This window comes from Dunckerocampus dactyliophorus, chromosome 6, assembly GCF_027744805.1.
Source record: "Dunckerocampus dactyliophorus isolate RoL2022-P2 chromosome 6, RoL_Ddac_1.1, whole genome shotgun sequence".
NCBI lineage: Eukaryota > Metazoa > Chordata > Actinopteri > Syngnathiformes > Syngnathidae > Dunckerocampus > Dunckerocampus dactyliophorus.
The window spans coordinates 24,786,836-24,799,222 of NC_072824.1; the positions used below are offsets into that span (position 1 = coordinate 24,786,836).

General features: G+C 40.1%; 1 protein-coding gene across 3 annotated transcripts in view; it reads left to right on the top strand.

Moving 5' to 3' along the window:
* The window catches only part of grk4 (G protein-coupled receptor kinase 4), a 68,785-nt gene that overhangs the window by 39,298 nt on the left and 17,100 nt on the right, over window positions 1–12,387 (top strand). For all 3 annotated transcript variants that reach the window (XR_008570633.1, XM_054778381.1, XM_054778382.1), the window contains exons 4-8: window positions 743–820; window positions 920–1,020; window positions 5,331–5,423; window positions 7,533–7,596; window positions 7,819–7,959. Coding sequence is in view for 2 of the 3 variants with exons in the window: in XM_054778381.1 (XP_054634356.1) it covers window positions 743–820; window positions 920–1,020; window positions 5,331–5,423; window positions 7,533–7,596; window positions 7,819–7,959 (477 nt within the window). In the remaining variant the exon portion in view is untranslated. The remainder of the gene's footprint in view (window positions 1–742; window positions 821–919; window positions 1,021–5,330; window positions 5,424–7,532; window positions 7,597–7,818; window positions 7,960–12,387) is intronic.

Genomic DNA, 12,387 nt, shown 5'->3' on the forward strand with positions numbered 1-12,387 from the left:
AACAGCGCCCTGACTGAGTTTAGCCTTAGACGTTAATATCAAAGGTTCCGGTTGGCTGGCTGTCGGACTCGGTCTCTCAATCTGAAATGGATGAAGTGTCACGTTTTCCTTGTTTGACATACAAGTCATAGAGGGATATTTTATGCCACGCACAGCTGAAGGCTTTAATCTTGCCTTGTATCCCAGCTCTCTGGCAACACTGAAAACTTCATCAAAGCAATCATCCATGAAATGCGCAGAGCACAACTACGGCCACTTCGATGGCCCTTTCCACACTTGCATGTTCCTGACGAATTTTGTCCAGCTCTTCACAACAGTTTCTTCTTTCAGCCGTGACTTTACTGCACCCTCCCTTGACACAAGCCTTGGTATTCTTTACAAAAACTTTGCTTAAAACTCTTGTGATTTTTTTTACATGCAATTACACAAAAAACAATATGGCGACACAGGCATCCTTGCAGGATGTCTTACTGGGATAACGTCACAGCTCAAGGGGCTACAGAGCAGAGAGGCTTCAAACTACTCTTTAAAGTTTATTGTCTTGAAAAGGAATTAACTTACATTCATGAAATGTATACGTATTTTATGCAAAAAAATTGGTGTGATTTCCTCACTTTATCCGTGTTTAAGAATTTTGGATGACCTTTAATGTATTCCTTTCCCCTATCTGTAGAGGTATCCAGTATGTCTGTACTGACGTGGATCTCTGCTGTATGTGCTCCTGCTTGTGTTCTCCTGACAGGCCATGTACCAGCTCGCTCCAGATGAGAAGCGGCGGGACTGCGGACTGAATGTTTTAGACACTTACTTCAATAATGGGGTAATGCACACTCATACTTTGCACAGTCTTGTGTAACTTTGATACCCGGGCTCCGTTTTGATCCTTCTTTACATCGTCTCTTTCTGTTGCCCCTTCAAGTCGGCAGCCCATCTCCCAGACATACCCCAAGATGTGGTCGCTGGGTGCCGGGAGAGACTAGAGCAGAGTCCTTGTAAGGAGCTCTTCAATGACTGCACCAAGTAAGTCTCATCTTCTCCACACATACGACCATTTTCACTGCATGGGTCTAACTGAACAACCTGTAGAATGCATCAACGCTTGTAATGAAAGACATGTTTGTTAGAGGCTTTCTTTATGACAAGTGTGGGTCGTCACAGCCTCGTGGCACCAACAGAACCTCTCTCCTTGACTGTGTGTTTGCACACTGTGCTATGTGCATCCTGTCACTGGTGACGATGAGACAGCTGGCACCTGGTGTGCAGTTTTACACACGCACACGCACACACACACACACACACACACACACGCAAACAAGTGTAAAGACTTACAGACGAAAAGTGATTGAAAAGGGGAAAAAAAGTTCATTGGGCAAAGAGATCATCCGGATGGCTGGCATGAAAACAACTGCGGCTTCAGTATTCACACACATGCACTTGAGCGTGCACGCACACAGGCACTCACACTTGCAGGTGTTTCTGCTGCCGGCGCTGCAAGCCAGGAGGAGCAAACAGACCCGGGATTATAAGACTGAACTTGTTTCTCATTCCATGTCTTAGTTTTGCATTTGTCACTCTCCTTTCACATTTCACTTCCCCCATTTATACACCATGACACCAAAAATCTGGAAAATTGTTCAGACTTACTTTTTGAAATGTGTTTACGTTTGTATTTAATTTGTATTTTAACAAATTTCCCTTATGTTGGCTCAATGATTGCATTGAGTGAAGTTTAAATTCTTACTTTGTAGGAAGTAACATGCATTCCTACTCTGTTATTCCCAATCACATGCCGTGTCTCAAATTGAATATAGTAATCCCTCGTTTATCGCGGTTGATTGATTCCAGAGCTGACAGTAATAAGTGCATTTCCGGAAAAGTAGGATTCCTTATTTATAAATCGAATATTTTTGTAGTTAGAGCATACAAAACCTGTTGATACCGTTTTTAACATGATTAGAACCCTCTAGACATGAAATAAGACCCGTATAATCACCTTTACACTTGTATTACCCAATATATTAGACATAATACAAGTAAATATGCCATATAAGACATAAATAAGACTTGTTCTCATATGTGCTGCTGTAAGAATCTTCCAGAGAGGGACGGACAGGAAGTGACGTTGGGGGTTCAGAGTTGAGTTTCAGTTTGGCCTGGGTTACGGCCACAACAGTAGCCTGTGTTTTTATTAGGGATTATTATTAGGGATTATTGTGCCTGTTGTGAGATAATTAAAACCTGCAATAAAAGCCTGTTGTTCCTGTGATCAAGTCCACTATGCCGCTTATCCTCACTAGGGTTGCGGGGGTATGCTGCAGCCTCTCCGACAGCCAGTCCACCTTAAAAGAACCGCTTTTTCCCCCCTTTTTTAACTTTGACTTGGTGAGTTGCTGTTGCACTGCCCGTTTGTTTCGCCATAATATACCGAGTTAGCAAGCAGCATTAGCTATACAATAACCTGCAAAACAACAGCATGTACTACGTAATGCGCTGTAATGAATTGATTGGCTGTGGAACCAAATTCGTGCAAACAGGATCTTATCATTGGCCGGACACTAGTGTTCATCATTGCTATATGTTACTGCTTTTTGTTCCTTGTCACTCACTGAGTAGCATTGCAAAATGGTACAATATAAATTGTTATGTTTATTTCATTTACAGTTCAGATTGGGTTGCATTTTGTGTGCAGCATGGATTTGCAGTGTACAGAGAACTCGAGAGCAGTGCTCGATTTGAAATGATTTGAAGCTTTAACCAAATAGAAACGTACTGCAAACACATTAAATAAACAGGGAAAACGGTGTGGTTTTCACTGGTTCTCCAGTTTCCTCCCACATTCCAAAAACATGCATGTTAGGTTAAGTGGCGACTCTAAATTGTCCAGAGGTACGAATGTGAGAGTGAATGGTTGTTTGTTTATATGCGCCCTGCGATTGGCTGCCGACCTGTCCAGGGGGTACCCCGGCTCTCACCCGAAATCAGCTGGGATAAGCTCCAGCATACCCCCACAACCCTAGTGAGAATAAGCGACATAGAAACTGGATGGATAGATGGATGGATGGAGATTTCAGTAAACGGTGCCCTGCTCCCATGAAAAATACCAAAATATGATATTTTCTTGCGTAGAAAGTAACTGAAATTTTTCCTTGCTATGTCACAGTTTTGGTACCCCTTTCAGGAGAGTGACCCATATGTAAGTGGTCCTCGGTTTATGACATTCGTGTTATGATGTTTTATGGTTACAAACGCACTCCCATAAATTAATGCAAAACTTCAACTGGTGTGTAAACATGAACTAGTTAAAGCGTGTGCCAGTGGAAGATTACGTGACGCAGCACAAGAATGCAGTGTGTGCCTCGTGCTGGCCAGACAGTTTGTGCCTGCTCTGCCACACTAAGGAAGAAAAATGTCACTTATTAGTTAACTTTTTGGACTTGATTGTGTCCCAGGCGACAGTGCGCCAAAGAAAAGGAAAGCCATCACCACTGAAGTGAAAATGAACATCATAAAAAGCACTGATAGAAGAGTAACGCCCACCAATATTGGCCGCTCTATCTGCCCCAACCTCTCAACTGTCCTGACCATCATTAAGGATAAAAATTATTGAATGCTAATGAATGCTAGAGGCGTCATGGATTTTGTACGCGGTTAGGAGATCTGGGAGGAGAAGAGGTCATCATTTCAGACTTGCCTGGGACAATATTCTAAGACTGTATGACAACTACAGGGATAGAAGTAAGGAGTTATTACTTTTTATGTAATTATTGTATTTAATCTTATTATTACTGTATTTTTTATGTCCTTCAGTGACAAACATACACAGAAACATACACAGTGGTAGTAAGCTCAGTATCCACTCCACCTAAAACTCAAAAACAAGCGTTAAGGATGTTAGGAAGACGATAGCAAAACATCCCAGTGTAGAAACATTGAAACAACTTATAGTTGTGTTGTATTACAAAAACAAAACTGGTGCATCACCCCTTCCTTACTATTTATAGTCCTTCATTAATATTTATATTTTCTTGTGGAACCTTGACTTTAATTCAGTTATTCCAATATGTAATTCTTTCTCACTTTATCTTTGTTTTCCTGAGGGAAAGCCTGAAGGAAAGCATGGTACTGCACGTGGAAACGTGACATTTTCATAACCCATTGCAGACCACAGTGTATGAGTTCTCTCATGTGTTTTCCTGAATTGCTGCGGAACTTTACGTCATGCAGAATAGACATGGGTATGCTCTCCCATATCGGCTATATTAACATGTCTGCTGATTTCATTTTTCCTTCATTCTTTTCCTCTCTCTCTCAGCCTTCGTCAAACAATAGCCATATTGTAGCTGTGTTTATTTCTGCTCCCAATGGTGCCTGTCACGGGCTTGGCCCCAAGCCAGGCTGTGCTCGGCTCCTCCCACTTTAGGTGTCTGTGAACATTTGTAACCTCTAAGACAAAATCATGTTTATTCACCTGATAACTGAGCTGCGATGACTGAACTTTGGTGTGGAAGGAGACACTTGCAACAATGACCCGGTATGCCGAAAACATGCTGTTTGTGTAATAAGGCCAATGGGGTTACTGAGCAGATCATTCCCAACCAAGTCAAACACAAAATCCTTGGGTTCTGCAAAGAGCAGGTCTTTTTCACAAAAGAGCTTGACGTTTATGCCATATGGAATTAGAATCTGGGATGACATAACTGTATTTGTTTTTACAGAGCACTGGGTACCCCTTTTGTGGAAACTCTCAAGCATTGTTTTGTTTTTAGCTAAGAACAGCCACAGTTTTCCCCACATCTTGAGCTATGAAGTCCTAAAATGCGCCAGGGAAAGTCTTCTTGGCAAATTTGACTTTTGAACATATTTTTGGAATATGAGGCACTTCAAATGATTTAAAAAAAATATGATCATTTCTTATTTTAACATCTGTATTCGAGGAGCCATACAGTTATTCCACCATTAGAGTTTGCTTGACCCTGTTGTTGTTTTCATCACCATGTAGTCAAAGCAGCTGAAGACATCACAAAACATGAGTGATGTTCAGGGTCAGGTCAATGAGTCATATTCTCATAACTTGCAGTGACAATTGACACCTTCCAGAAAGTTTTTGTTTTCCACCTTTCCCAACAATATGAAGCATTTAACAAATTACTTTAATAAATATTTGAACTACATTTAGAGGATGTGCTAATGTGTTTTTAGTCAATTTCCACTGTCGTAGTCTTATTTTTCAAGAAATCTGTACATAATACTTTTTTGCTAGTTGGGAAAGTGCCGCAATATCTTGTACGAAATACATAAAATGATCCAAAACTTTTCTATCTCTCCCCCAGAATAGTTCGTGATTATCTAAGTGGAGCTCCCTTTTCCTCCTACCAGGAGTCCATGTACTTCTCTCGCTTCCTGCAGTGGAAATGGTTGGAGAGGTGAGCAGTCAGAGTTATAGTGTGTTGTTGTGTAGCAGGATATCATGTTGTTGTTTTTACAGCTTCAAAACTTGAATTTAATACAGTGGATCCTTGCACATTTGTGATTGAGTATTCACACCTCTGCAAATCTGCAGATTTTTGGTAAAAAAACATTTTTTTTAAATTCTCAGAAAATAGGCCGTTTTTTACACAGAAAACATCTTATTCACCATAAATTGGGAATAACTGAAACATCTTTGATAATACAAGTTTGACTAAGGTTTTTAATAGTTGAATCTGATTCGCTAGTTTTTGTCCATAGTCCACTAATAGTCGAATTTTGTTTTTTTAAGAGCACAGCTAATGACGATCCCTACAAATAAACAGATGATTAGCTAGGAAAATGCTGGGTAAGGAGACTCTGTGCGGTGTTGGTGTGAGCTTAGCTCGCATTCTTCCGTACCTTTGTTTACGTTCTCAACGGCGCTTGCGAGCAATTCCGCCCACACGTTGGCGCTGCGAAATCCAATATCCAAAAGCTCTTGTCAAGTGTAAGATGTTAAACCCGACCCAATATAAGCAAAATAACTACAGAACTGCAAATCTGGAAGATTGCTGTGTCTACGCGCCGCCATCTTGCGTAAGCATAGGTCTTCTGTTAAACACACGCGTCATTTTAAATTCTTTATTAACACAAATGAGGCTGAACTTGTATCAAAATAGGCTATTTATAACAAAAACAAAGACATTCCATGTAAAAATATATGCTCAGTAGCAGCGGTGGGCACCCCCATGTAGTCCGAATGGTACAATCTCGATAATGCATATGACATTGTCATATGATTCGACTGTAAGATTGATAGTCGAATCACATTCCTCCGAATAGTCGAATAGTCTAAGACAGGCCTAAAATGTACAGCTTACATGTACCACTGTTAGAAAACCAAATATTTTTACATGTTTACATCTTTATGCTTCACTGGTAATGTTTTTTTGTCCTGCATTGAGCTACGACAGTCAATCCAGCCTTAAAATTTGCAGCAAGGTCAACAGAAGTTGATATATTTTTGTAGGTTGTTACTGGAATTAGAACTTGGAGAACTTACAGCTTGGAGAAATGCCTTCTGTAGCCTGCCAGCTTCTAGCGCTAGATAGACAACTACAATGTGATTCCAATTTCACCTGATTTGGGATTTGAGAAGATATCTACTTTTAGAACAAGTCCAATATTTTGTAGCTGAAACATGTTTGCCCTGAGAAAGTAATCGCCAACTATGAACGAGCTGCACATTTTGTTCTTTGAGTTGAACCTCTTGAGTGGTATCACCGCTGTTATACATTTGTGATGCCCAGTTGCTAGTACAGTGTTGCTTTTCTCCTCAGCAATTACACAGTAAATATAAATCACACCCAAACACAAGGGTGCTGCTTTTCATTATTGATTCTGTGCAAATGTTTAATACGTAATGACAATTGGCATTTTGTCTGGTAACTGAAGCAGTGTGGATCCATAATATATTATAGCAGTACTGTAAATTCCAGACTATTAGCGGCTACCTCTTTTACACGCCTTGAAGCCTGTGGCTGAAACAATGATGTGGCTAATTTATGGCTAAAAGAACTGCAGTTCCCATGATGCTTAGAGTCACTCAGTCGTGAAGTGGACGCTAAGATCACTTTTTGAAGTCTTATGCAGCGATTATGTTTTGATCTGACAAATCCTAAGTAAGTTTGATCAAGTGTAGAATTACTACAGCTTCTGCTTGGTCTGCTTAGACCGCAGCAGACATCTCATGTCTCTCTCATTGGAGCTAACGAGCGACGCACGGCTTACTCTGGGAACACAGAGTGTAGGTAGGATTACGCTGTTTATAGTGTATCTTTATGTGTAAATATCCCGTGTTACAACGTGGACACCTACTGCTTATAGACGAGTACGGCCTGTATATGCACAAATTTCTTCTTCTCTTTAAATTTTGTGGGTGCGGCTTACATTCAGTACCGCTCAATAGTCTGGAAATTACAGTACTCAGTGTGCACCATCATATGTTTTGAGCTGAATGTGACCTTTTAGTTATTTCATGCCTTTTTATCTTATCTGGCTTTCTTCCTGTCTTTCCCTTCTAGGCAACCAGTAACCAAAAATACCTTCAGACATTATAGAGTACTAGGAAAAGGTGGATTTGGCGAGGTGAGTGTCACTGGGCTAAAGACATAAATGTTTACTGTGATGCAGTGGTGCATTATAAGCCTATGTGGTGCTCCTTGAAATTGATGTAACTTTTAACAGTTAATGTCGCACCTTTCTTGATTTGAAGGGTGGAAAATCCTGTGATGTGACGTTAACTTCCATTAGTTACTCCTTGACACCAAAAAATGTTTGTTCATGTGTCCTCGCTTCTTGTTTTTCCAGGTTTGTGCCTGCCAAGTACGCGCCACCGGTAAGATGTACGCCTGTAAAAAGCTGGAAAAGAAACGAGTGAAGAAAAGAAAAGGTGAAGCAATGGCACTAAACGAAAAACGAATTTTAGAAAAAGTTAACAGTAGTTTTGTAGTAAGTACTACCTTTTTCTTATTCAACCTTTCAACAATATTGTGTTTGCTTTATGTGTGTGCTTATGTGTGAGCATTGTTGGCTACAAATGAAATGAATGGCCCATTTGCAATGGCTGCTGATCAGCGATCAGACTGTCTTTCTGTTTTTTAATGTCTCCGCCTGTCACATCCAGGGGAAAGACAGATGATGGGATGAAAGTATACAAGTGGAAAGCAAATCTCATGTCTCATGCTATTTTTGACCAGCAATCATGGCAAATGAATAAGTTTGTGTAGTTTTGCTGATGAGCCTGCCTTTATTGCAAACATGCTAACATTTATTTCATTTGAAGCACCCATCCTGGGAATGCGTTGAAAATGTTCATTGATTGTGATAAGCCTTGCTGCTTAGCGGGAATGACATTGTTAATGCACAGAGTAAGCAAATGAAAGCCACTCTGAGGGGGAAAATGATACATTTAAAGCAGGGGTATCAAATTCCATGGCATGAGTTTGACACACGTGTTTTAAAGAAAAACTGTACTTTTTGGGAATTTTGCCCATCCTCCACAATCCTTATTTGAGACGTTCTGTCTTCGATGCTTTCTAAAGATATAAAAACAGTTAAAAAGAGGCAGCTCATTAATGCACGTAATGGGACACACTTATTGTGCCTACAAAGCCTGCTATTAAAACTCCTCTGAAAACCTCCAACAAGGTGTTATGGTTTTATAGACATGCTGTGACCATGTAGTAACAGGTACATTCATGATAACATGTAATACTTACAGTATTTTGCAATATTTTGGTAATTCTAAGCATTATCGGAGCATCCATCCAGGGCACATTAATTGGCAACATAGAAATGAAGGCCTTCACCTAATATTAATTTTTCCAAACTCAAAAACAAAAACACAGCAGCTGTAGCATCAGTACCAATATGTAATGTTACCTTTCGGTGGTGGCCTGAGGCGTCAGCGCCGCGCTCACATTGTGGCGAGGTGTCATTACGCCACTAACATAATTCTTTTTCGTAACAATATTAATAACAGAACAAGAATTTCATTGCATAACATAACTACCTGTTTTACTGTGCATACGACAATAAAACTCTTGAGTCTTGAATAACAATAATAATAACAATGTTGCGGTAGCTTGGTTAATATGCAGGTAAGATTATGTAAATGGACCGTTGTTGGGGGTTTTTGGAGGTTTTGTCAGAAGGCTTTATATGGTGGAATAGGTGCGTCCCATTACGTGCATTCTTAGCTGCCTCTTTTTATCTGTTTTTCTATCTTTAGAAAACACAGAAAAGAGAAAGACGTATGTTCATGTCTCACATAAGGATTGCGGATGATGGGCAAAATTCCGAAAATAGTGCAGTTTTCCTTTTAAACACCCTTGGACGTTTTTTGTGTTTCCTCAGATTTTTTTAAAAGCCTGTATTTTTCTGAGGCTGTTTCATGTAATATTGTTTGTGAAACCTCAACATCACAGCATGCTTTTTTTTTATTGGGAAACATGTCATGTGCCTTTTTCAATGTCACTGAGTCTGTGATGGAACTTTGTGGCACACAACACACTGCATGCAGCGTGTAGAAGAAAGCAGTACTGTGTCCTGCCTAAGAGTATGTTTGCCAACCCCCCATTTATAAAAAATCATTACCCTGCCACTGTACCACCATGCCTAAAGCTCTTAACAGTTGCACTTGGCTGATTTTCATATGGAGGAATTCTATAAACTGAGCCATAGTCATGAGCGTGTAATGTTTTTTTGGCTGCCAGTGGAATAGCAAGCTTGAGCGCTCTTTTAGGACGTCACCAAGCTTTGAGTTCCTTGCATGCTGGGCCAAAGCACCGAGGGGCAAAAATGTGAAGCTTTGACAGTCCTTGAAATGTTACATGATACATTATAGGAACATCTGGAAATTTTAAAGACAGACGTCGCCAATGGTTATGGCTCTTAAAGTAAGGATAAGAAAAATATGTTGCAAATAACTGTAAATGCTTGTGGTAGTTGAAGTATGTATTAACTTTTCTAAATGTTAGTTTGATCAAATCATTTTCTATACCACTTGTCCTCATTAGCATCATGGGTGAGCTGGAGCCTATCCCAGCTTACTTTGGATGAGAGGCGGGGACAGCCTGGACTGGTTACCTGTCAATCACAGGACACATACTGTATATACAAACAGCCATTCATACTCCCATCACACCTATGGACAATTTAGAGTCGTTTTTTGGGGGGGAATGTGGTAGGAAGCTGGAGAAAACTCAGGCACGCATGGGGAGAATATGCAAATCCCACACAGAGATGCTCCAAAGGAGATTCAATACCTTGATCTCCTGACTGTGAGGCGGACATGCAGCGCCCCCTTTATTTTTATAATTGTCAATCATTTTACAGTATCTCATGCTTACATGAAGTGATGCAATATGTATGTTATTTGTGAATTTTCCTTCTAGTGTCTGTTAAAATGTGAAGTACAGTGGTACCTCGGCTTTCGTAGGGTTCATTTTTCGATGAAAACCTTTGCCAAAAATTGATCTCGGTCTTCATACGCTGTCTCGGTTATTGTATGGCCTAACATTGCACCTAACAAACTAGTCCTGAGTAGGAATCAAGTGCCCAAACAAATGGTGATAGATTGTGGTTCTTTTAGAGTCGGGACACTAGAGACAGACTTTGGCTGGGGAATCCTTTCATCACCTTTATTATGTGTGCAAAATACAACCAAGGAAATGTCTGCTCATTACTGCTCTCTGATGAATTGTACAGCATGAAATAAGCAAAATGATTCGAGTTAAAGTAAGTCAGTAGATGGGGATTGTATTATTCAAAATTTTGTCGGCAGTATTTTCACATTTACTGCAAATGAATATCGCCTCCAAATATTAGTTATCGGCCACCTTGACTACTACAAATCAGTATCGGTATCGGCCTTGAAAAAAGCATATTGGTTAATCTCTTGTGAGAAATGTATCAGTGTTAAATTTCCTCAACTATGATTGGTGATATCAAATGTTAGTAGCTGGAAAGCCAGGCATGCGTGTTTTGTTTTGATTTTTTCCCCCAGTTTGACCAGCTGAGCTCAGTCATCAATTCAAGGTGTTCCGACAGGAAAAGGAAACGTAGTTTTTGACGTAAAAATGGTTGTTCCAAAGAAATTATTATTTCACTAAGTGTTTCTCTTGGAATATGACAAGGACCTTCCAGGAGGGAACAGACTGTTAATTTCCATCGTGCATATATGTTTCTATGGAACACAGTGTGCGTTTCGCGCAAGCTCACGTTGATGTGTTCTACTGTCACCTGCTCTGACACAGAACATCTCCCTGTTTTCTATTTAAAGCTAATAGTTGTTTGAGTTGTTGTATTGTGATGCAGGGTGAACTATGTTGAGTGTCTTGCTTGAGTGAGTCATGGCCAGCACAAACACACACACAAACCAACATACACACACAAATGCACAGAGGATGGAGTGGGCTTGTTACCAAACCTTACACTTCAAGCTTGTGTCACCTGGGACTGACACATGATTCTGTGTGTGTGTGTGTGTGTGTGTGTGTGCGTATGTGTTCGCTCTTTTTGCTGCAGGCAGAAACGATGACTCGTCATGTACCTCTCTATCTACAAGAGCTGCTCTGTTGCCTAGCAACACTGACCAAACAGCAGTAGCAAGGAGAAGAGTCAAGCGCTCTCTGAAACCCCTCATCTGTCTCTCACTCCTATTCTTTGTCTTTTTGATCAGTGCTCTCTCAGATATTGTTACTTACAGCGGTAAAGTTACAAAATATATTCACAGATTCAAACTCCCACGATCAATAACTTCCAAGCGACCATTTGTTAGACAGCAAATGACACCCGTTTCCAACAGTGGTAACACAGACAACAAGCTACAACCTTTTTTTTTTTTACTTACATTGATCTTTATAAGCAGCCGTCAACGAGACCACAGCGCAGCGACCGTATAGAATTGTCTATACCAAAAAGAAACAATAAAGGATCCTTCGATAATTTCACTCCTGTGAAGTGTAGTGCCGCCAAACTCACCTCACACATTAATTGCATCTGAGTGGGAACACTACTGGAATGCCTGAATATGCTGCTGGAATAGACTCCCACAGCATCTGGTCTCAGTCATCAGTAGAGTTGGTTTCCAGAAAACACTAAAAGAAAGCTTTGCACAGAAAGATGTTTTTTGGACTGTAATTAATATTTAGGCTTATCATGGCTTGATGTGTTATTTGTAGTAGTTGTTTGCCACAGTTGTTTTGAATGTCTTAAATATTTTTAACATGTAGGTAATATTTGTATCCAGTATTTGTATATAGCAATTAATTTGGGAAAAGGTGCTTTTACATAATTTTTAGGAATGTTTATTGGCAATAGTGTTCAATACCTCACACATTAACTGCAACCTGCTGTTTATACTACAGTAATTAG